Genomic DNA, 19,441 nt, shown 5'->3' with positions numbered 1-19,441 from the left:
ACTGATCGAGGCAGAGAGCACAACTTGAAGGGCATGACTGGAGCCAGCTACTCGGCTTGTGATGCTGTTAAGATACAGCTGGTGTGATTATATCGAAGTATGTTTGGAGTGAGTCTGGTGATGGGACAGTAGGAAATGGAAAGGTCTAGGCAACAGACTCACCAAGGCAAGATGACAGACGGGACATTTTACAGTCATTAGTAGGACATGGACAGAAGATGCAAACGCAAACCGTGACCCCGTCGACTGTCCGAGCAACCTCGTCTCAGCCGCAGTCCGTGGCAAATCATAATAACACAATGATGGGCGTGTCCTGTATCACCAGTGACTAGAATTATGCCGTGTTAGAAGGTTCCGGTTGTTTGGCCTCGCGTTGACGGCGAAGATCTCACGCACCACTAGAGGACAGGAAGCCTGCCTTTCTTTCCTCCGAGTCGCCTGTTCCTGGTCATGTCTTCTCGCTCCACATCTATTCCCCATCGATCATCAGTCTCGTCGACCACTTCATCGCAGCCTCAGCCTTCGCAGGGCACCCATAATTCTCATCGAACCCAACCGCCTCAAAGACTTACCGCTCAGCAACTTGCCGAACGTGTGATTTCGCCGGCCTCGGTGCTCTTTCGCAGCGGTTCTGCCCCGCCTTCTGGGAGAGATCTATTGCAACCGCAAAGGCGGACGTCTCGACAGATGGATCGGCGGCACCCCAGTTCCTTCCAGCAGCTGGAAAAGGTATGTTGCAAAGCGGTGGTGGACGTGGTGATTCTCTAAGGTAGCTAACTGGCGCTTTCAGCTCGGTGAAGGAACGTACGCCACGGTATACAAGGGCCGTAATCGACAAACCGGCGAACTGGTCGCGCTCAAGGAGATTCACCTCGATTCCGAAGAAGGAACCCCGTCAACGGCGATTCGAGAGATCAGTTTGATGAAAGAGTTGAAACACGAAAATATTGTCACGCTGTACGATGTCATCCATACCGAAAACAAACTCATGTTGGTCTTCGAGTACATGGACAAGGATTTGAAAAAATACATGGACGCACGCGGCGATCGAGGCCAGCTAGACCAGGTCACGATCAAGAGGTTTATGCGAGACTTGCTGCAGGGAGTTGCGTTCTGCCACGAGAACCGAGTCCTTCACCGCGATCTCAAACCCCAGAACCTTCTCATCAATACCCGGGGACAACTCAAGTTGGCCGATTTTGGTCTGGCTCGGGCATTTGGGATTCCTGTCAACACTTTCTCCAACGAAGTCGTCACTCTTTGGTACCGGGCGCCGGACGTGCTCCTGGGTTCTCGGACATACAACACCAGTATTGACATCTGGTCGGCGGGTTGTATCATGGCAGAGATGTACACGGGCCGCCCACTGTTCCCCGGCACCACCAACGAGGATCAACTCCAGAAGATCTTTCGGCTGATGGGCACCCCATCTGAACGCACATGGCCTGGTATCTCTCAGTTGCCCGAGTACAAAGCTAACTTCCCATCATATGCCACCCAATCCTTAGCTATCCTCCTGCCACAGGTCGACCAGTTGGGCCTCGATTTGTTAGGCAAGCTTCTGCAACTTCGACCTGAAAATCGAATTAGTGCTCAAGATGCTCTGAGACACCCATGGTTCCAAGATCTACCCAACTACGCGGGACAAGGACGGGCCCAGGTTAGCTCGTCCATGCATCAACCTAGTCAGCTCGGACATCAGGGCGGCGTTCCTGGTGGATATGGTACGCAACCGGGGATGGTTGGGCCAGGGGGTTACTGAGATGGTTGCTCCTTGTTGGAGGTTCAGTTTGGCTGTTGTGTTGCATTTCATTCGATTTGCAACTGGCAAGACGCAGCAAGAAGAATCGGGGCTGTTGAGAACCGATGACCAGGGAAAACGGACAGGATCACCCAGAGAGAGGGTCTGCTATATTGTCAGACTCGGATACTATGTACAATGTGATCGTCTCCAGTTGGGCAGGACGACGGTCGAGTTCCTCTATGTTGATTACGATTATGCTGGGTAGCATTTGATACCACGGAGTTGTTTGAAGCAAGGAGTTCTGGTACCAGCCTGTAGAATGAGGCGGGATGCTTTTCTCTCCTACTGTACTTGTAGATAATCGCCCACCCTGACATCTTGTCGTTTGGCATAATGCACTGCAAACATATCCTCCCGGCCGTAGTTCCGCAACTCACTTCAAGACAAAGGAGGTGAGTTGCTTCTGCATTCGATCATTAAGCAGTAGTTGTGTATATTGTACACTGTATATACCGTCGTACAAATCCCTACCTAGGTATGTATGTAGCCTGCGCGTGGATAGTGTCAGCCACTCCCTGTGTTAGCATTGCTAGCGCCGCAGCATCGAGGGATGCCAAGCAGCCAGTAGTAGGGCGGCATTGCAGCCACTTGCGGTCCGGATCAATTGGAGCTCCGTACGACTAGTGTGCTTTTTTCGGCCTCCCAACAGCGATTGACAGCTCAAACACCCGTGGACGGCCTTTCTTCAAAGTAATCCCGGTGTCGTGTATTGCAAGTTGCTTTTGTCTCCTCTTTATCCGCGCCAAAGCTGTCTTTGTGCGATGTTGTCGCGAGCCTGCCTCCGGGGCTTTGGCCTCCAGACGCTTCCAAAGAGACAAGCTTATCAGCTTGCTCGCAGATCCGTGACCACCGACGCTGCCAGCTCTCACGCGGAGAAAGAGGACGTTCCTGAGGTAAGGCTTATCATTCAATTAGACTGACCATGCACAGAGTCTGACTGTGACCATTAGGAAGATGACAAACACTTCCAAGTCAAGCTCCATGACGAGAGCTTCGAGACCTACATGCTCGACCCGCCCCCATACACCCTGGACACCACCAAGCAGGAACTGAAGCAGATGTACACTGACATGGTCACTATCCGGTAAGAGACGACAGCGTCCTGTGGGCGGCGAGCATTGTGCTGACCAGTGCGCAGTCGAATGGAAATGGCCGCAGACAGACTATACAAGGAAAAGAAGATTCGAGGTTTCTGCCATCTGTCGACTGGTCAGGAGGCCGTTGCTGTTGGCATCGAGCACGCCATCACAAAACAAGACGCCATCATCACCGCCTACAGATGTCACGGTTTTGCCCTCATGCGTGGCGGTACCGTCAAGTCAATCATTGGTGAATTGCTGGGCCGCAGAGAAGGCATTGCTTACGGAAAAGGAGGCTCTATGCATATGTTCGCCCCCAACTTTTACGGCGGCAACGGTATTGTGGGTGCCCAGGTACCCGTTGGTGCCGGCATCGCCTTCGCCCATCAATACACTGGCAGCAAGACGGCAACCATCACATTGTACGGTGACGGCGCTTCCAACCAGGGTCAGGTCTTTGAGGCATTCAACATGGCCAAGCTGTGGAACCTGCCGGTTTTGTTTGGCTGTGAGAACAACAAGTACGGTATGGGAACGTCCGCTGCTCGGTCATCGGCCTTGACAGACTACTACAAGCGAGGACAGTACATTCCCGGTCTGAAGGTCAATGCCATGGATGTGCTAGCCGTGAAAGCGGCCGTGGCATATGGCAAGCAATACACAGCCGACGATAAGGGTCCCTTGGTGATTGAGTACGTCACGTACAGATATGGTGGCCATTCCATGTCCGACCCTGGCACAACCTATCGAACTCGAGAAGAAATCCAGAGAATGCGCTCTACCAACGACCCAATTGCCGGTCTCAAGCAAAAGATCCTGGACTGGGGTGTATGCACTGAGGATGAGCTCAAGCAGCTTGACAAGAAGGCTCGGGAAGATGTCGATGCAGAGGTTGCTGAGGCCGAGAAGATGGCTCCACCAGAACCCACGCCAAAGATCCTCTTCGAAGACGTCTATGTCCGAGGCAGTGAGCCACCTTACCTACGTGGCCGCACGCCGGACGAGACTTACTACTATTCATGAGAACGGTTTCTTGATCAAGGGGTTGGGGCAAATGCAGGCTTGAAGCATTGTACTTTAGTCATCCTAGCTTAGCTATTGAGGAGCGTGTTCAGTATCAATGGATTGGTTGGGGCCCGGATGCCAGTTCACTGAACCGACCATTAATTTCGGCGTTGAAGTCGATTTTGTCCCTGCCAGCGGGTGCTTACCACGTAAAATGTACTCCTGATGATTTACATTACGACTTACCCCAGGTACCAGTAGCAGTAGCTGTTTGAATTGGCATTGCAATAGCACTGCTCCCTCCTATATGGATTAGGTACTGTCAAAGGGACTTGGTCAGCCAGTAGCAGACAGTTATGTAATACTGGCAAGCAGAGAGCTCGGACGTGAAGAACCGAGCTCCAAGCCGATGATGCAAATGCGGCCGAATCCCATGCCAGTGCAACTTTCGTCTCGCAGCGGAACTTGAACCGAGCCACGACTTGTCTGAGGACTGCAGCGGTGTCCTGGCCTAGGTCTTTGCTTCCTCACCACAGTCTACTACTGACTTCTTCTGTCCACTACATACCTTTGTACTGTCTCTGCGACCAGTTCGGCCCTTGGTGCCGGATTATGGCGACTGCCATTGGCGAATCTTCTCCGCTACTTCCTCAACACACGTCTTCTGGGGCCTCACCGTCGCGCACTGGTGGACGAAATCCACGTACCGTCACGTTTAATCCTTTGACATCCGTTAGCACTCAGGCAGGAACTACATCTTCAGGATCTTTAAGACCGATGCAGAGTCCGTCGGCGGCCCTTGGGGGCTCATCCCAGAGCAGCCGGGAACCACAACCCATGCTCAGTGCGTTGAACTCGAAACTGCGTCGGAGGAATAGTCATGGTGCCCCGCTACCTACCACTCAGCCATTCCATCCGGCTCCTCGGGCGGGTGCGCAACGGACGACCAAGACTATTGAAAAGCTGAAGATCCTGCCCAACCCCGACATCGCGGAAGAAGAACCGGACGAAGAAAGTGGGAGGGATGTGTATTCGCAGTTCACAAGAATCAAAGATCCCACGGCGAGAAGAGATGCTGCCAGATTGGGAAAAGCCGACAGAGAGAGGTTGCCTCGCGTGACGGCGTACTGCGTGGCACAGGGCTATCGGCTCGATGCAATCATGAAGTTCATGAAAGCCAGGGCGCGAACTCGAGGCGCGAACCCGAAGCTGTTCGACGAGTGTCTGTATAGCCCGTACGACTACGACTACGTGAAGAAGCATGACAAGAAAAGGGGGGATTCGAGGAGCAATAGCCCAGTACAAGAACGAATTGCGAGGGTCATGGCCAGCCCAAGGATCAATCCGGGCGAGCGAAGGTTTTCGGACAGCATCGTGGAAGTTGAGGACAACAAAAAACAGCGAAGAGACGATCTGATCGACTTGCAGGATGAGCTGGGCCCTCCCAGTATGACCGCCGAGCCCGACGAGCTCGCAGTGACGGCAAGCCGCTCTTCTACCGACCTTCGACATCCCGAGGGCGATGAAATGCACCAGAGGTCCAACTCTGAACTCTCTACGAAAGTGGACACGCCCGAAGTATTCATATTCGACTATGGCACCGTTGTCATCTGGGGCATGACTGTGCAACAAGAACAGAGGTTCTTGAATGACATGTCGAAATTCAGCGAGGCGCCATTGCCCCAGGAAAGCGTGCAGACGGAAAACTTCAACTTCTATTATACCAAAGAGTACCAGGCCCGCATCTATAACGACTTCATCAGCTTGAGGGACCCGCGCAACTATATGATCAAACTGGCCATCAGTCATGCACTGTCACAGAGCGTCAAGACGAGTCTGTTCGAGGATTTGGTCAGCGAGACTATCGAGGCAACGAGTCCGCTTCCCGCTCTGATCGCACAAACGGGCAGCGTTAACCTCACCGGACGGCAGCTTAACATGCAGATAGGAGAGTTGTTTATCTTGAGAATCAATATTCACCTGCAAGGGAGCGTCCTTGACAGTCCCGAGTTGATGTGGGCTGAACCGCATCTGGAGCCCGTCTACGCCGCAGTCCGGAGCTATCTGGAAATCGAACAGCGAGTCGGCCTGCTGACCGAGCGACTGGATGTCATTGCTGGTAAGTTCTTCTCGTGACATGGAACCTGAAGACTTTAGCACCGGGCTGACTATATCGTCACAGATTTACTGGCTGTCTTGAGGGAGCAGGGAAGCAGAAGACATGGCGAAGTACTGGAATGGATTGGTATGTGGACATCTATCTCCCTGCAACACCAAACACGTACTAACGTTGTCACAGTCATCGTCCTGATCGCCGCGGAAATCTTGGTTGCGTAAGTCATGCACTGTTCTCTCCTCTGCACGATCTGTTCACTGACTTGTGCTCGGCAGCGCCATCAATATTGTTGTCGACCTTTACGCGGGAGTCGAATAGACTGCCCTTCCTTATCATCCTGTTGACCGTTTCATGTCATACCTGCTATTGGCATTTGTCCCGTCCAACTACCTGCTGGATCCGCACTTGCAATACCAATCGGCACCAAATCACAGTGTGCACCGAATCCTCCCGTCGAATTAAGGCCAAAGGATGGGGTCACCTCTAACACCCAGGTCCCCATCGATCTCAGCATTTGGTGAACCCTTGTTGTCTTATTATTAATGTCATACGGGTAATCTTTAGCGGGGGCGTTGGAGGAAAGAAACTCTCAAGCTGAAGGCTGTCGATATACCACTTCCTGCGGGTTAGGTCCCGTCTGTCGGCGTGCATGGGTGGATTTCTATTTGTAATATCTTTTACTCTTCCCCGGAGATGTGCTCAAGTATGGAAGGGTTCAACATTGTACTATTGTCCAGTCAGACATTGTCGAACTTGAGTGTGGGACTCGGAGTGTGGTTGTAAATATGCTGTGATGAAGCATTATTACTGTTTTCAAGGAATCAAGGAGACATTGTTGGCTCATCTGATCACTTCTGCCATATGAAATCTGTTTGTTATTCCCTCAACTTCGCAATACTATCGGCACTGCATTGCCTTATCGCTGACGCTAACTCCCGTCGTCTTCATGTGCCTTTCTCGCCCAATACCTGGTGTGTTTCGATCTGTGATGGCTGGCTGGTCTTCATGTCATTGCGGAACGGCCAGTGTCAAGTACAGTACCTAGGTACAGTGTAGCCCATACTGCAGTGGTCTCACAGTACCTCAGCTGGCTGCACTGGTAGTCATTGCCTTCTCACTGTGATCAGTCCATAGCTTAGGTACTCAATGCTCATTGCCGCGTAGATATTGATGATCATTCGTCCTGACTCGAGTGGTACATACAATCAGCGTCCACAATCCCCAATCCACCCACCGATAGATACCTAGGCCTGGTTAGTGCTCACACCTGGGCAGATGGATACATACCTTGGTAGCTAGGCACTGAGCAGCACCACCAAACAATCGCCACGTATGTCTATACTTTAGCTATTACAATGTTCAAAGACAAGAGTAGTGGTTTTTGAGATATTGAGTATTCTATGAACATCCACAGCCGCTCCCAACCTCCCAACCACAGATGTGTGTCTATCCTAAAATCTATGAACATCCACAGCCGCTCCCAACCTCCCAACCACAGCTGTGAAATCCAAATCCCGACCAGCAGCACCCAAGAGAAATCCTCCAGAAAGAAAAGTGAAGGTCGCCATAAGGGCCGTTTGAACCCTTCCTAAGAGTTTTCGAGACAGGCTCCCCTGGTTCCTCCCCCTGCCTCGAAAAAGAAAACAAAAACAAACATGAAGGTCGCCATATGGGCCGTTTGAACCCTTCCTAACACTCGAAAACAGGGTCCTTCCCTTTCCTGCCCCCTGCCTCGAGATTTGAACAAAAGAGATGACCAGCTACATAACCATCACCATTACTGCACCACAACCAGATCCTCAGATCAACAACACCATCATCCCCATAGTACTGGGCCCGCCGACCCTGCTGCTGGTCCGCTCAACTCTTGCTTTCGGACCACAGAGGATGCTTCCTCCCAACCACTGGCAATGGCCCACGCCATCTGCTCTCTGAATGTCCTCCAACTTTGTGCCGCATGCACCTAATCTAATCCCCGGGCCACAGTTTCGCCTCCTTCCCCAGAAACAGCACAAACCAAATATAGGCTATTCTTTTTTCTGTCTTATGCTTCTTGTTTTTCACGTTTGGCCTTCTTTGCGGGCATCTTCTGTTCTGTTTTTCTTTGTTTTGGCCTTTTTTTTGTTTTGGTTTGGTTTGTGCAATGTAACTGGAGGTTTTGTGATGGCTTGAGGTCGAAATGCTCCCTCGCAGTATCTCTCTCTCTCTCTCCCCCCCTCCCCCCCACCCTCCCCAAACAGTATTCCACTGGACATATCCTCGGTGCCTCTCCCCCCAAGAGATTCTTCACCGAAGATAAGTCCAACAACATGATGTGCCTGCTGCACCTATGTACTCCCTCGGGCCACAGTTTCGCCTCCTTCCCCAGTCACGGCTAAGCTAAATTTGGCCTTGATTTTTGTTTTTCAACTTTTCTTTTTGGTTTTCATGTTGGCCTTCCTTTCTGGGCTCTTTTCTTTTCTTTTTTGGGGTTCTGGCCTTTTTTTTTGGTTTTGTGTGAATGTGACTGGGGGATTGATTGATGGCTCGAGGTCGAAATGCTCCCTCTTCCTTTCCCTGCCCTCCCGGGCGCAAACATCCTCTGCGGTCCGATCCTTGCGTCCTCCCCATCCCCCTTGAACAACTCCCAACTCCCAAATGTGCTGACACCACACATATTGCCAAATGTCCTCCGCCTGGCCTGCAGCACCCTTCAAACTTCAGTGCACTCTCCAAATAGCCAAATATCCTCCGCCTGGCCTGCAGCACACGTCAGACTCCAGTGTAGCTGCACCCTCCCACCTCCCAAATCCTCGGATACATTCAGACACTTCAACTTTGGCCTTGTGATCTTGATTTCTTGATTTTTTTGCTTTTCTTTTTGTTTTTGACAGTGGCCTTCCTTTTTTGGGCATCTTTTCTTTTCTTTCTTTTTTTGGCCAACATTGGGCATGTTGACATTTTCTTTTGTTTTTGGTTTTGTCTTTCTTTTCATTTTCACTTTTTGGCCAATTCCACTATTGGGTTTCTGTGTTGAAGGTTGAATGTTCCTCTCAATCAGCAAGACATACTCTCTGCCAATGGACCCTGTCATGCTGTGTCCTTGCGAAGGTGTCGAGGCATTGGAGGCAAGCCCCGGCACCTTCGAAGGTGCGGTGTATGAGAGGAAAGAAGAGAGGAAGAGGAGGAGGGGGAGGAACGAGAATAAGTAGGCCTGTCGGGGCTTCGCCAAGGCTCACTGTAAGTGCGTGGTCCCGTGTGCACCCTGTGTTCAGGACCTTGGCTGGTAGAAGGCGGGAGAAGGTTGGGCAAGTGAGGTTCAAGTGAGGTGAGACTGAAGTGAGGTTGAATGTCGGACTGCGGAAAAGTTTAGGTTCTGGGAGGCCGCCGCGAAAACGGTGCCAGCAGAACCACTACCTAACTCAAGGATACTTCAAGGTCCTCCAGCCTTACGCTTGTTGAATTGAACAAGATTATGGCTTCAGCAGGTTCTCCAGGGCAGAATAAGCTTGAATCTCCATCCAGAATTGCCCAACATCCACCGCGCAACTGTAGATATCTGTTTTGTGGCGTAGTATCGATTGCCTCTGTGCTGCAGTGGGCTTCTCCCTCTCCCATGGCATTTTGATATCCCGGCGGGAGCCTCGTCCAACATGTAATCTCACTTCACTTCGCGTCGCAGCCTCGTGATCTCGAATGTCGCAGATCAGCTGATTCTTCCTTACCCCGGATTGATCTGGTCGCTTCCATCACGTGGTCGTCTCAGATCATAATCCTGAACACAGGTATTTCCCAATTGGGCTGATCTGAACATAGGCAGTGATCCCGAACACAGGGCGATTCTGAACACAAGCATTTCCGAATTAGGCCGATCTTAACACAGGCAGTGATCCAGAACACAGGATCACGCGTACCGCCCAAATCAACCTCCCGCCAAGACTAAACTCTGGCGCTTCCGAATCCAGATCTATAAGTATCCCCTTCTCCCCCCAACTCTTCTCTCTTTCTTTCTTTTTTTCTCTCCAAAGTCGAGCAAGACCACTCTGTTGCTGCCTGTCCTTTGGGGTTCTCTCTTGGACAGTTTAGGCTACACATGATTCTCTGGCTTTTCGATGTTCTCATCGTCAAGCTGGAGGATATCACACTTGCTGCACAACATGGTGGCACCTTGCTTGAGCTCAATCAAACCTTCAGTTTCCTCTCTTGTCCTCTCGACGGGATAGATGTCTGGGTTTGGAGTTTCCCCGACGCTGGCAAGGGGACGACAAAAGCCAAGCAGCCCTTACACTCATTGCCGCAAGATTTTTTTCGGGTACCAGTGTGACTTACGAGTCTTGTTCTTGCTCCCCAGGGGTCTCTTTGGCTAGGATTTGCGTTCCGATTTAGTTCCGGCCTCCTCCCGTAGGAGGAGTACGCCTCGATAGCTGCAACTGGAAGTCTTCGGACCTACAGAGTGCCAGAGGCAACGCTTTCCGATGATGCCAGGGGCTCAAGCCAGTTGGGATGCTGGAGGGGGGTTACCTCGATGACCGCACTGTCGGGAATGCTTTCTTGCAAAGCAGTTCCCTGCCTAGAGGGCCCCTTACTAGGGAGACGCCCTTGAGTCAACCGGTGTAATGGATTTCCTGGATTTCCAGTGCAGACCCGTCGCCGAAAGGCAATCTTGCAGGCAAGGCAGTTTGGCTTGCAAACTTCCGTCCTCTCGATGGTTGTTTGTTCACACTCAATTTTTGGAACCTTTTCCTCCCCCTGTAGGCTGTGTCCATGGATACAAGCTTTCCACCTAGTGGTTAGCACACTTTGCAAAGTACTCAATTTTTGAGCTTCTGTGTCTTTGGGACACCATCTTTCCCTTAGTGGCCAATTCCACTCTGTGGTCAGCAATCTTTTCCAATTTTGGAACCTTTTTCATCGTACATCTTGGGCCCTGTGCCTGGTTATGGAGAAGAAGAGTCGCCGCACACAGTATTGTTTATTGTACTGCTGTGCATGTTTTGATTTATTCGGCTTTGCTGTGTATCATTTCAATCCTTTCGACTCGCCGCTCTTTACGGATGCACTTTGCCAGAGCAGGGTTGACTTGGGCTTGGTGCCGACTACTGTTCTGCATCAGCTGGGAACTCTTTCGAAGAAGGTATTATTCATCATCTTACCAGATACGGCTTTGGACTTGAAGAATATGGATGTGGTGCGCTGCATATTGAATTCCTGCTCAAGGCGCTGACTTGAGGATCGCGAAGTAATGTTCATGTTCCCAACCAAACAACCTCCATAAGGACATCTTTGATGCCACTCTTCTGGCGCTACTTCTTTGTTGACGACTGTCCAGGTTGCTGTTGCTCCCGCTGCTGTTGCAGCATCTGTGCCATCTTCGCCCTTGCAGCCCTACTTCCGCCCAATTTCGGCCCTCTGGGTTCCTTCTCCGCCGCACCAGCCGTCTTCGACTGGCCTGAGGCCTTGTGTCTGTGGTGCCGCTCCGCCATGGCATCCATGAACTCCTGCCGGAATTGTTCAGCAAGTCGTTCATCTGCATCGCCGGCCTCAGCGTCATCGCCATTCAATCCCTTGGGACGACGCGGATCGTCCACATCATAGATATCAAGCTTGTGCTCGTGCAGCACCTGCTCCACAAGCGCGTCGCGAGCAAGATCCTCACTGTTCCTGCGTTTCCGTGGCCGCGGTTTCATCGGTTTCCCATCGCGACCAATACGTGGCTTACGCGGTTTTGGGGCGGCGGCTTCCTCCGGGATCGGAGGCTGGCCTGATTTGGCACGCTCCAATGCAGCTTGGATGCGTGCAAGGTTGATTTCGTGCGCTGAATCGCCGAGATCGACCTCAGTGAGCTGGCGGACAGTCGCTGGGTGGGATAGAGTTGGCACGTTTGAAGTCGCCGAGGCAGACTGTATCGTCGATTCGGTGTGAGGTTTGTCCGGCGGCGTCTCGACCTCACTGTCCTTTTCAGTGTTTTGTTGCTGTGCATCGTTCGAAGGGGAAACCGTGCGATTTCGTCTTCTAGCCAGTTCGGCGTCTATGAAGGCAACCCTTATCCTGTCAGTAAACCGCATCTGCAAAAGAGGAAACATCAGAAGGAGGGTACGAACATATGTTGATCAACGTTGATCGCCTGACCTGTGCTGCTGACGAACCGGTTGGAAATATCTATCGGCTTGTCGGCCGCTTGCTCTGCTCTGGCAACGGCCATGTCGGCATCTTCCTCGTCGGTCCTCGCGGCTGTCTTCGTGGTGGAGAATTGGACACCGGCAACGGGTCGGCGGAGGTGTTTTCGAGCCCGTATCAAATTCGGCAGGTCGACTTCTGATCCATCCTCGTTATCGCGATCAACGTTGCCACCATGCTGACGGTCCCCCTCCTCCGCTGGTGCTGATTCTATCGACGGTTTTGGTTCGGGGGATTCTTGGAGTTGAGCACGGTTGAATTTCCTACGCTTCGCCGAGCGGAAAACCACAACTTCGTCCATGGCGTCCGCCAAGGATGAAGCGCGTACCGAGGGTAGCGGAGGACCGGTTGGCAGGGACGTGTCACCAAACAGTCGGGTTTATTGCATGCAATAACTACTAGCCCAAAAGATCTTCCTTGACATGAAGTCGAGAGTAGCGCTTTTGTCTCCTTCTCACAAATCTCTATTCAATCAAGGTTCTTTCAGTCCTTAATATCCGTACGGCTCTTTGCCAGGGCAAATAGTTTGGAGCCTTGTCGCAAGGAGAACGCGACGTTGGGATAACCTCAGGGCAGAGCTGATCACGTGGGGCGCGGTGGGCACATGAGTTCTGTCACGTGGCTGGACTGTCTGCTAGACCCATAAAGCGGCTCTGACTTGTGCCTAAACAGGAACGAGATTTTGTCGGCTTGGCGCAACTTGACTTTCTACATCCAATGCAGTGCAGTGCTTTGATGTCCCAGGACGTCTCGATGCCCATATCATCACACGACCAGAAAGACGCCTGGCTTTAGCTGCTTCTCCCGGTCTTCTGCCACAATGTCTGTCCAGGCCCCTCCCGCAACGTACCGTTGCTGCCGTCTCGCAACCCAGATCCAGAAACGAAGTCTATCCTCACAATGCCTGCGGCTCTCGTCCACGAGCTCTCTTAACCAACAAAGACGGAGGACGAGCCCGACACAATCCTTAAGATCGCGAAGATGGCAATCGACCGAAGCGGCGGCTACGCCGGAGAACCCGAAGATCGCTAGCATCGTGGACCAAATATCACAACTGACGCTTCTCGAGACAGCCGACCTTGTCGCCAGCTTGAAGGTATGTTCCGACCAGAATCTCTGCCACAATGTAGCATTTTGCCTATACTATGCCTCAGTCAACGTCGCAAATGTTTTCAATTCATGAGCTAAATGTTTCCCAACAGTCGCGTCTCAATATCCCCGATATGGCTTTCGCAGCCCCAGCTGCCGCCCCTGGAGCAGGCTCCGCCGCCGCCGCAGCACCAGCCGAAGAGGAGGAAGCCGCACCGGCACCTGCGGAGAAGACCATGTTCACCTTGAAGCTGGAGTCGTTTGATGCCGCTGCCAAACCCAAGATCATCAAGGAAGTCAAGAGCATGCTTGGCCTGAGTTTGGTGGATAGCAAAAAGTTCGTCGAGAGCGCGCCCAAGGTTCTGAAGGAAAGTGTGCCCAAAGAAGATGCCGAGAAGATTGTTGCGGCTATGAAGGCGCTCGGGGCTGTTGTCAAGATGGAGTAAAGTCGGACTACATATGGTGGCCACGCATAATTCTTGCGAAGCTAGGCAAACGAACCGGCAAAGAATCTCCGGAATCGCGGTATCTTGCCTGGGGTGTCAAATGGTTTTCATGGGGATCAACAGTTGTGGCAAAAGATTGGGAAGCGTCCTCCGTCGATGTCCTCCTCGCGAACCGTGTCCGGCTACGAGTTCCAAGGGAACAGTTCTGCTTGCCGTTCCTGAGACGCATCTTCCAGGATGCCCCCAACCGATGTATCGCGTTTTGTCAAGGCGAATGTCTACTCAAGCGCCTTGTGTAACTATAGCCTATAAGCTGGCGAAGCGAAGACTTGGGATCCTTTAAAAAAATGTACATTTTGGAATACATCTGCTCTCGAGCACCCTTTAGCAAGCATATCAACAGGGTAGTTACGGTGGACATCGCCTTCCAAAGCATTCTATAGCCCCTGTAGCTTCTGTGCTGTGAGCAAGCACTATATGCAGAATCTCACGCCAGTCTACCACATAATTCTATGTCTATCAAATGTCCCATTCGTTCGGGGCTTCTACGGACACCGGACGCCCATGCCTGAGTGCAATATGCGTGGAGGTTCCCGACATTTCCCAAGTCGTGTCAAACTGTGATCCACGGACTCGACCAGCACAGTCAGTCAATTCTATTGCCTAGAAAACCGAGTACCATTGACATTTGTGACGCCCTTGCCCAACTCAGAGGCGACGACAGTTGCTTCTCTGATGCTGCGGGAGATGGTACCTCTGACCGCGCCCTCCTCTAGGACCAAAAGACCACCAATGGTGCAGCCACCGGGGGTGCTGACCTTCTCTCGAATGAAGGCGGGATGTTCACCAGCCAGCACCATGGCAGAAGTGCCGCGCATGGTCTGGGCGGCCATCAGCTGAGCCTCTTGACGGGGGATACCCATGGCGACGGCGCCATCAACCAGAGACTCAAGCATCAGGGCGCAAAACGCCGGGCCGGAACCGCACAGGGCGGTCGAGGCATCCATGGCCGACGGGGGCAGATGGACGACACGGCCGATCCTGGTGAAGATCCATTCGACTATGGCGGACAATTCAGAAGGCAACGGCGAGGTCGACGTCGCAATCACGGTCATCGACTCCCGGTTCATGGCCGCCGTATTGGGCATGACCCGTACAATGCGGCACGGGTTTGAATGGATGTGGATGTGGTCGGGATAGTCGGCGCCGTAGAGGGCGCGTCCAATCTGGTCGACGGGCACGCCGGCGCAGATCGACACCAGCAGTTTGCCTGCCAGAGCCTCTTGGATCCCTTTCTCTGCGAGCACGCTTTCGACCATGTATGGCTTGCACCCGAGGATCACCACGTCCGCGGCCTTAACGCCCTTGACGTTCTCATTCTGTAACACCGTCACGGGCGTCGAGTATTCCTGCACCGCGCGCTGGATGCGCTGCGCTGACTCGGGTCGTCGGACACATGCGATGAATCGGCTGGGTGTACGGACGTTCGTTGAGGACTCGGCGCTCGAAGATGAAGAGCTGGTTGCATCTTCCTGTAGAGAGGATAGGATACCGGTGAGAATGGCTGTGTTCAATGTTCCTGCAAACAGGTCAATGTGAGATCCAGAGTTGCGAGAGAGGCCAGTCCAGCCTTACCGCATCCAAGAAAGGTCACCGTCATCTCTGAGTTCTCGGAGCCATTGGTGCTGCCGTTCAATACCCGGAGCGCAGCAGCCATGATGTGAGTAGGATTGGGTCAACAGAGATGTGGTCTGGACGGACAAGAGTGTAGAGCGCACGAGTCAAGGCTGTCGGTTTCAAGTGCTATTCTACCGAGCCTTCTTCTAGCCTTCTTCTAGCCTGTTTATATCGTTGTCGAACCTGCGGGGCGTGCTGTTTAACTCCGAGTGTGCTGAACATTTTTCGGCAAGGCTGCGATCGCGGCGTAGTCCGCCTGCAAGGCACACCAATCACAGTTTCTCCACATGTGCCCTACCACAAGTACTTCTTCCGCCCCCATAACGGGCTGCCAGACAATCGGCCAAAGAACATAATCTTGTACCGAAAGCACATACATCTACGTTCGTGCTCTGTTTCAGCTGCTGTATAGGCTGGTGTGCTGTCGCTGTGCTTTTTTTTGTCGCAACACTTCACAGAAAAACAAACCAGTCAAGCACACCGTGACGCTGGGTCCCAGATGAATGGCGATAATCATGTGAAAGCCTGCCCCTGGGAAACCGACATCATTACTGTGATCTGAAAGCGCGCCGAACGAACGTACATTCCCACCCTCGGCGATCATGGCGGACCCCTTTGAAGTTCGCATGCGCTTCACGAACCTCCTCACACATCTCTCCGCTTCCGCGACAGCATCGATAAAGACAGCCCACTATGCCCTCAAGCACCGGGACATGGACGAGGATTTACACTCATGCATCCTAGAAAACCTGGAGCGGGGGAACAACATGAACAACCGGGCCAACATCATGTACTTTCTCGAGCACCACGCCGACATCAACATGAAGGAAGGCGGACACGAGCCGTACGTGGAAATGATCAAAAGAGACATCCGGCGGATCGTGGATGCCGTGGCGCAAAGCGGAGCCAACGTCAAGGTGGTGCGAAGAGTCGTCAGCGTCCTCGGCGAGAAAGGCGTCCTCCCGGCCGACGTGCTAACCGAAATTGAGTCTGGCTTGAAGGAAAAAGAAGAATCTCTGGGAAGACTACTAGGCGACGGTGACGAGGACGAGGATGCTAAGCCGATGGAAGAAGCCGACAGCAACGAGGCTGCTGCTGCTGCTGCTGGAGGAGACGTGAATGCTACTACTGCGGCTGGCACTGGCGCGGGAGGAGATGGCGGTGCTGGCCACAAAGCCACCCCTAGAACCGCCGGTTCACATTCGCACTCTACAAAACCGAATGGCGTCTCGAAAATGGACAAAAGGGCCATCGAGCAGAGAATCGAGGAGGACAGGGAGCGAAACAAGCGGTTACGCGAGAGTGTTTGGGCGGTTTCGGGCGACGACGATCAGGAATTGGATAAGATGTGGGAGGAAGGAAGTCAGCTCGGTGAAGATGACCAGGTCATTGCTGCCGAAGAGGCAGATGAGCGGCTTCAATTCGCTCGATATCATCGCACAATGGTAGAAACATGAGCGGTACAATACCAAAAAACAACTACTGGCGGTTACTAGTAGTACGGAAGCTTTTGGATTACTAGTTGGAATCAAACTGCCGATCGCCCTGAGTGGGTGCTCCACCCTCCGTGGAGGAGAAGCGGTTTCATACATCAGACAAAGAGCAGCTCGAAATCTGCCGTTTGATTTCCGAATTCATCAAACTACACCAGTCCTGGTGCGCGGGTATCCACTGATATGAGGTTTGAATCATGACCTCCCAGCAGCTCTGCTCTGAAATCTGGTTCAGCCTTCAAGCTGCTCGCGCCTTTTTCGGCGCGACTCTTGTTCCATCCGGCGACTCGTCGTCGTCGTCCTCGTCAGACTCGACAACCTTCCTCTTGCGGAAAGCAGCCTGGACAGACTTTCCATTAGCCTGTGGCTCTTCTGCCTGCTCTGCTCGCTCTGCCTTCTTCTCTCTTCGCAGTGCATAGGACAACAGAAGACCTTCATACTCGTCTTCTTGTGCTCGGGCACTATCCTCGATCTGCGGCAGGCGCTCTTCCAAAGGTACTTGTTGGAGCAAGTCCTTGTTCTTCTTGATGATGCGTTGCTTGAGCAGCGTTCGCCACCAGTAATAATTTCTGTCATCGGCGTTGGGGGCTCTAGGTCCTCGGATCTTGAGGCTGGTTAGGGATGCACCACCAGCAGCACGGTGCGAAAGCGGGATCTGGCCAAGAAGATACATCTCGACCATACGGGAGAATTGACGAGAGGCGATTTTGTTTTTGACTCGTATAGCCTCGAGTTTGTCTAGCGGAAGTAGAGACGCGGTCGGCACCCTCTTAAGGCGGCTCCGCTCCACCGAGGCGAATGGCGATGAGTTGATTTTGATATCTGCAGCCCTAAACTGGGGTTCGAGTCGATCAAAATCGTTCAGATCTCGCAGCTTGTCAAACTCCTCGCTTGGGTCCTCAACTGTCATCTCGACTATCGTAGGATCAGCAAGGACCTCGTCATAGATGGCTTGGTAAAGCGCGGAGCCATGACCATGTTGTTGATATGGGGGGGTAATCAAGAACTGCGATATCCGTAGGCGTGAGGGCAATTTCGTGGGCGTGATCTCTTCTGACGGCGGGAATGAGAAAGGGGTCAGATTTTCTGGCTGGGGGCCGCGCTTGGGAAACTTGTAGAAGCGGTACGTTGTGGCGTAGCCGACAAACGAGTAGGGACAAGCAGTGGGAGTCGGAGGCTCGGATGACTTGTGATACACGAGATAGACTCTCCATCTGTCCAAGGTCCAGTCCACATCTTCCAGGTTGATGAACTGGCCACCTTCGATGAAGAAAACAATCAGGATCTGGATGTTGTCGACCAAAGTCCGCATCGGCACATCGAGAAGTGAGCCCGCCCAGACCTCATAATTTTCTCCGTCTCGGGCATATTTCTTCACGCAGACACCCGGCGGCGTCCATTCTCTGGCGGCTCTCTGCAAATCTGCTTCGAACCCGTCCTCGAAGGCGACTGGGGGAAGGAAGGTGCCAAATGTCTTGTTCAGATCTAAAGCGCTCGTTGTGCCGATGGTCTTGAACTGATCCTCGTACCGAATTTTGAGACGGGGGCGCATGTCATGCGCTGCGAATTGTATCTCAATATCCAGACCTTTGTAACCAAAGATGGTCTCCGCCTCGCCGACAACAGGATAGGTGAACTTGGGATGGAACTCATGTCGTTTGATGATCTGATAGTTCGGACCGGGCTGGACTATGGATACACGGATTGCATCATTTGCATTTACCGAAACTGTGCATAGTTAGTGGAGGTGAACTTCCGATCCTCAAGTCATAGACTTACATTCTTCGGCCGCTGCGGCTGCCATGGTGGCTGGGTTGTCTTGTTTCGTGGGTAGGTTAGATCGATATCATTGCGACGGTCGCAATACCGATATTGGAAGACCTGTTGGATAGGTTGCCGATAAACGCGGCTAGAAGAACTATCAAGGTGAGGTTGAAGTTTGTTTCAATTCGCGGATGCAGATGAAGTCACGTCGCGAACCTGAAAGGCACTTTACGCGTCGATGGTATTGCCATATAGGGACTAGTGAGCTCTGTCCTTGGCGTGATACTAGTGCCTCACTTTAGAGGTTCAACGGTATGCACTAAACTATAATTGTACTAGAAGCACATCACAAGGTCGGTATTGACCGATCGCAGGAGTTTCTGTGGGACAGAGTCAAGTTGACTCACAGTAGTAGTGAACGTTGCGAGCATGCCGTGGACACCTCATATTCTTTTTCTAACGTGGCGTCCTTCCAGATATGAATGGCTAACTACATAGGTAACTGTCCTGTGCAATGGTAACGTGTGATATGCGGTGTATCACGGGCCAACTCACAGTAGTAAATTTCTAATAATAATAATGCAGCCTGGTGGTAGTTGCAAAACGGTCAATTCATTTTGCTGCTGATTACATAAGCGTCCTGGCTGCCAACCAAGGCGCTTGTTGTAGCGATTTCCACAATTGAAGCTGAACTAATCCTCCTGTAAGAACGGATTTCGATCACTGCTCAGGCACGGGGTGCTTTTGAATGAATGTTATTTAGTCTGCGCCTATGCCTGATGAGCCTTGGAAACATTGTACTAGTAGTCAGA

General features: G+C 52.3%; 8 protein-coding genes across 8 annotated transcripts; 5 read left to right on the top strand and 3 right to left on the bottom strand.

Annotated features, from left to right (window-relative positions):
- Positions 1 to 8: 8 nt before the first annotated feature.
- Positions 9 to 2,161, top strand: HMPREF1120_06201 (non-specific serine/threonine protein kinase). Its single transcript, XM_009160402.1, has 2 exons — positions 9 to 729; positions 791 to 2,161. Exons 1-2 carry the CDS (start codon positions 451 to 453, stop codon positions 1,760 to 1,762), a joined length of 1,251 nt encoding a protein of 416 aa, XP_009158650.1. The 5' UTR covers positions 9 to 450; the 3' UTR covers positions 1,763 to 2,161.
- A 197-nt stretch (positions 2,162 to 2,358) lies between these two features.
- HMPREF1120_06200 (pyruvate dehydrogenase E1 component subunit alpha, mitochondrial) lies at positions 2,359 to 4,079 on the top strand. Its single transcript, XM_009160401.1, has 3 exons — positions 2,359 to 2,697; positions 2,755 to 2,888; positions 2,943 to 4,079. Exons 1-3 carry the CDS (start codon positions 2,566 to 2,568, stop codon positions 3,904 to 3,906), a joined length of 1,230 nt encoding a protein of 409 aa, XP_009158649.1. The 5' UTR covers positions 2,359 to 2,565; the 3' UTR covers positions 3,907 to 4,079.
- Positions 4,080 to 4,334: 255 nt separating this feature from the next.
- HMPREF1120_06199 (uncharacterized protein) lies at positions 4,335 to 7,164 on the top strand. The gene is made up of 4 exons (XM_009160400.1): positions 4,335 to 6,007; positions 6,071 to 6,133; positions 6,188 to 6,221; positions 6,280 to 7,164. Exons 1-4 carry the CDS (start codon positions 4,501 to 4,503, stop codon positions 6,320 to 6,322), a joined length of 1,647 nt encoding a protein of 548 aa, XP_009158648.1. The 5' UTR covers positions 4,335 to 4,500; the 3' UTR covers positions 6,323 to 7,164.
- Positions 7,165 to 11,286: 4,122 nt separating this feature from the next.
- HMPREF1120_06198 (uncharacterized protein) lies at positions 11,287 to 12,461 on the bottom strand (the record flags this gene model as incomplete). Its single annotated transcript, XM_009160399.1, has 2 exons — positions 11,287 to 12,025; positions 12,085 to 12,461. 2 exons carry the CDS (start codon positions 12,459 to 12,461, stop codon positions 11,287 to 11,289), a joined length of 1,116 nt encoding a protein of 371 aa, XP_009158647.1.
- A 387-nt stretch (positions 12,462 to 12,848) lies between these two features.
- Positions 12,849 to 14,225, top strand: HMPREF1120_06197 (50S ribosomal protein L7/L12). The gene is made up of 2 exons (XM_009160398.1): positions 12,849 to 13,256; positions 13,363 to 14,225. The coding sequence occupies exons 1-2, from the start codon at positions 12,981 to 12,983 to the stop codon at positions 13,693 to 13,695; spliced, it is 609 nt and encodes a 202-aa protein (XP_009158646.1). The 5' UTR covers positions 12,849 to 12,980; the 3' UTR covers positions 13,696 to 14,225.
- Positions 14,226 to 14,351: 126 nt separating this feature from the next.
- On the bottom strand, positions 14,352 to 15,412 carry HMPREF1120_06196 (pyrroline-5-carboxylate reductase; the record flags this gene model as incomplete). The annotated part of the gene is made up of 2 exons (XM_009160397.1): positions 14,352 to 15,274; positions 15,331 to 15,412. 2 exons carry the CDS (start codon positions 15,410 to 15,412, stop codon positions 14,352 to 14,354), a joined length of 1,005 nt encoding a protein of 334 aa, XP_009158645.1.
- A 281-nt stretch (positions 15,413 to 15,693) lies between these two features.
- HMPREF1120_06195 (uncharacterized protein) lies at positions 15,694 to 18,169 on the top strand. Its single transcript, XM_009160396.1, has one exon. The coding sequence runs from the start codon at positions 15,975 to 15,977 to the stop codon at positions 16,827 to 16,829; it is 855 nt and encodes a 284-aa protein (XP_009158644.1). The 5' UTR covers positions 15,694 to 15,974; the 3' UTR covers positions 16,830 to 18,169.
- Positions 17,104 to 18,669, bottom strand: HMPREF1120_06194 (histone acetyltransferase 1; the record flags this gene model as incomplete). Its single annotated transcript, XM_009160395.1, has 2 exons — positions 17,104 to 18,593; positions 18,645 to 18,669. The coding sequence occupies 2 exons, from the start codon at positions 18,667 to 18,669 to the stop codon at positions 17,104 to 17,106; spliced, it is 1,515 nt and encodes a 504-aa protein (XP_009158643.1).
- Positions 18,670 to 19,441: the final 772 nt, after the last annotated feature.

Source organism: Exophiala dermatitidis (assembly GCF_000230625.1).
Source record: "Exophiala dermatitidis NIH/UT8656 unplaced genomic scaffold supercont1.5, whole genome shotgun sequence".
Lineage (NCBI taxonomy): Eukaryota > Fungi > Ascomycota > Eurotiomycetes > Chaetothyriales > Herpotrichiellaceae > Exophiala > Exophiala dermatitidis.
Note: the sequence above shows the minus strand (reverse complement) of the source record. Positions and strands in the feature narration are given on the sequence as shown.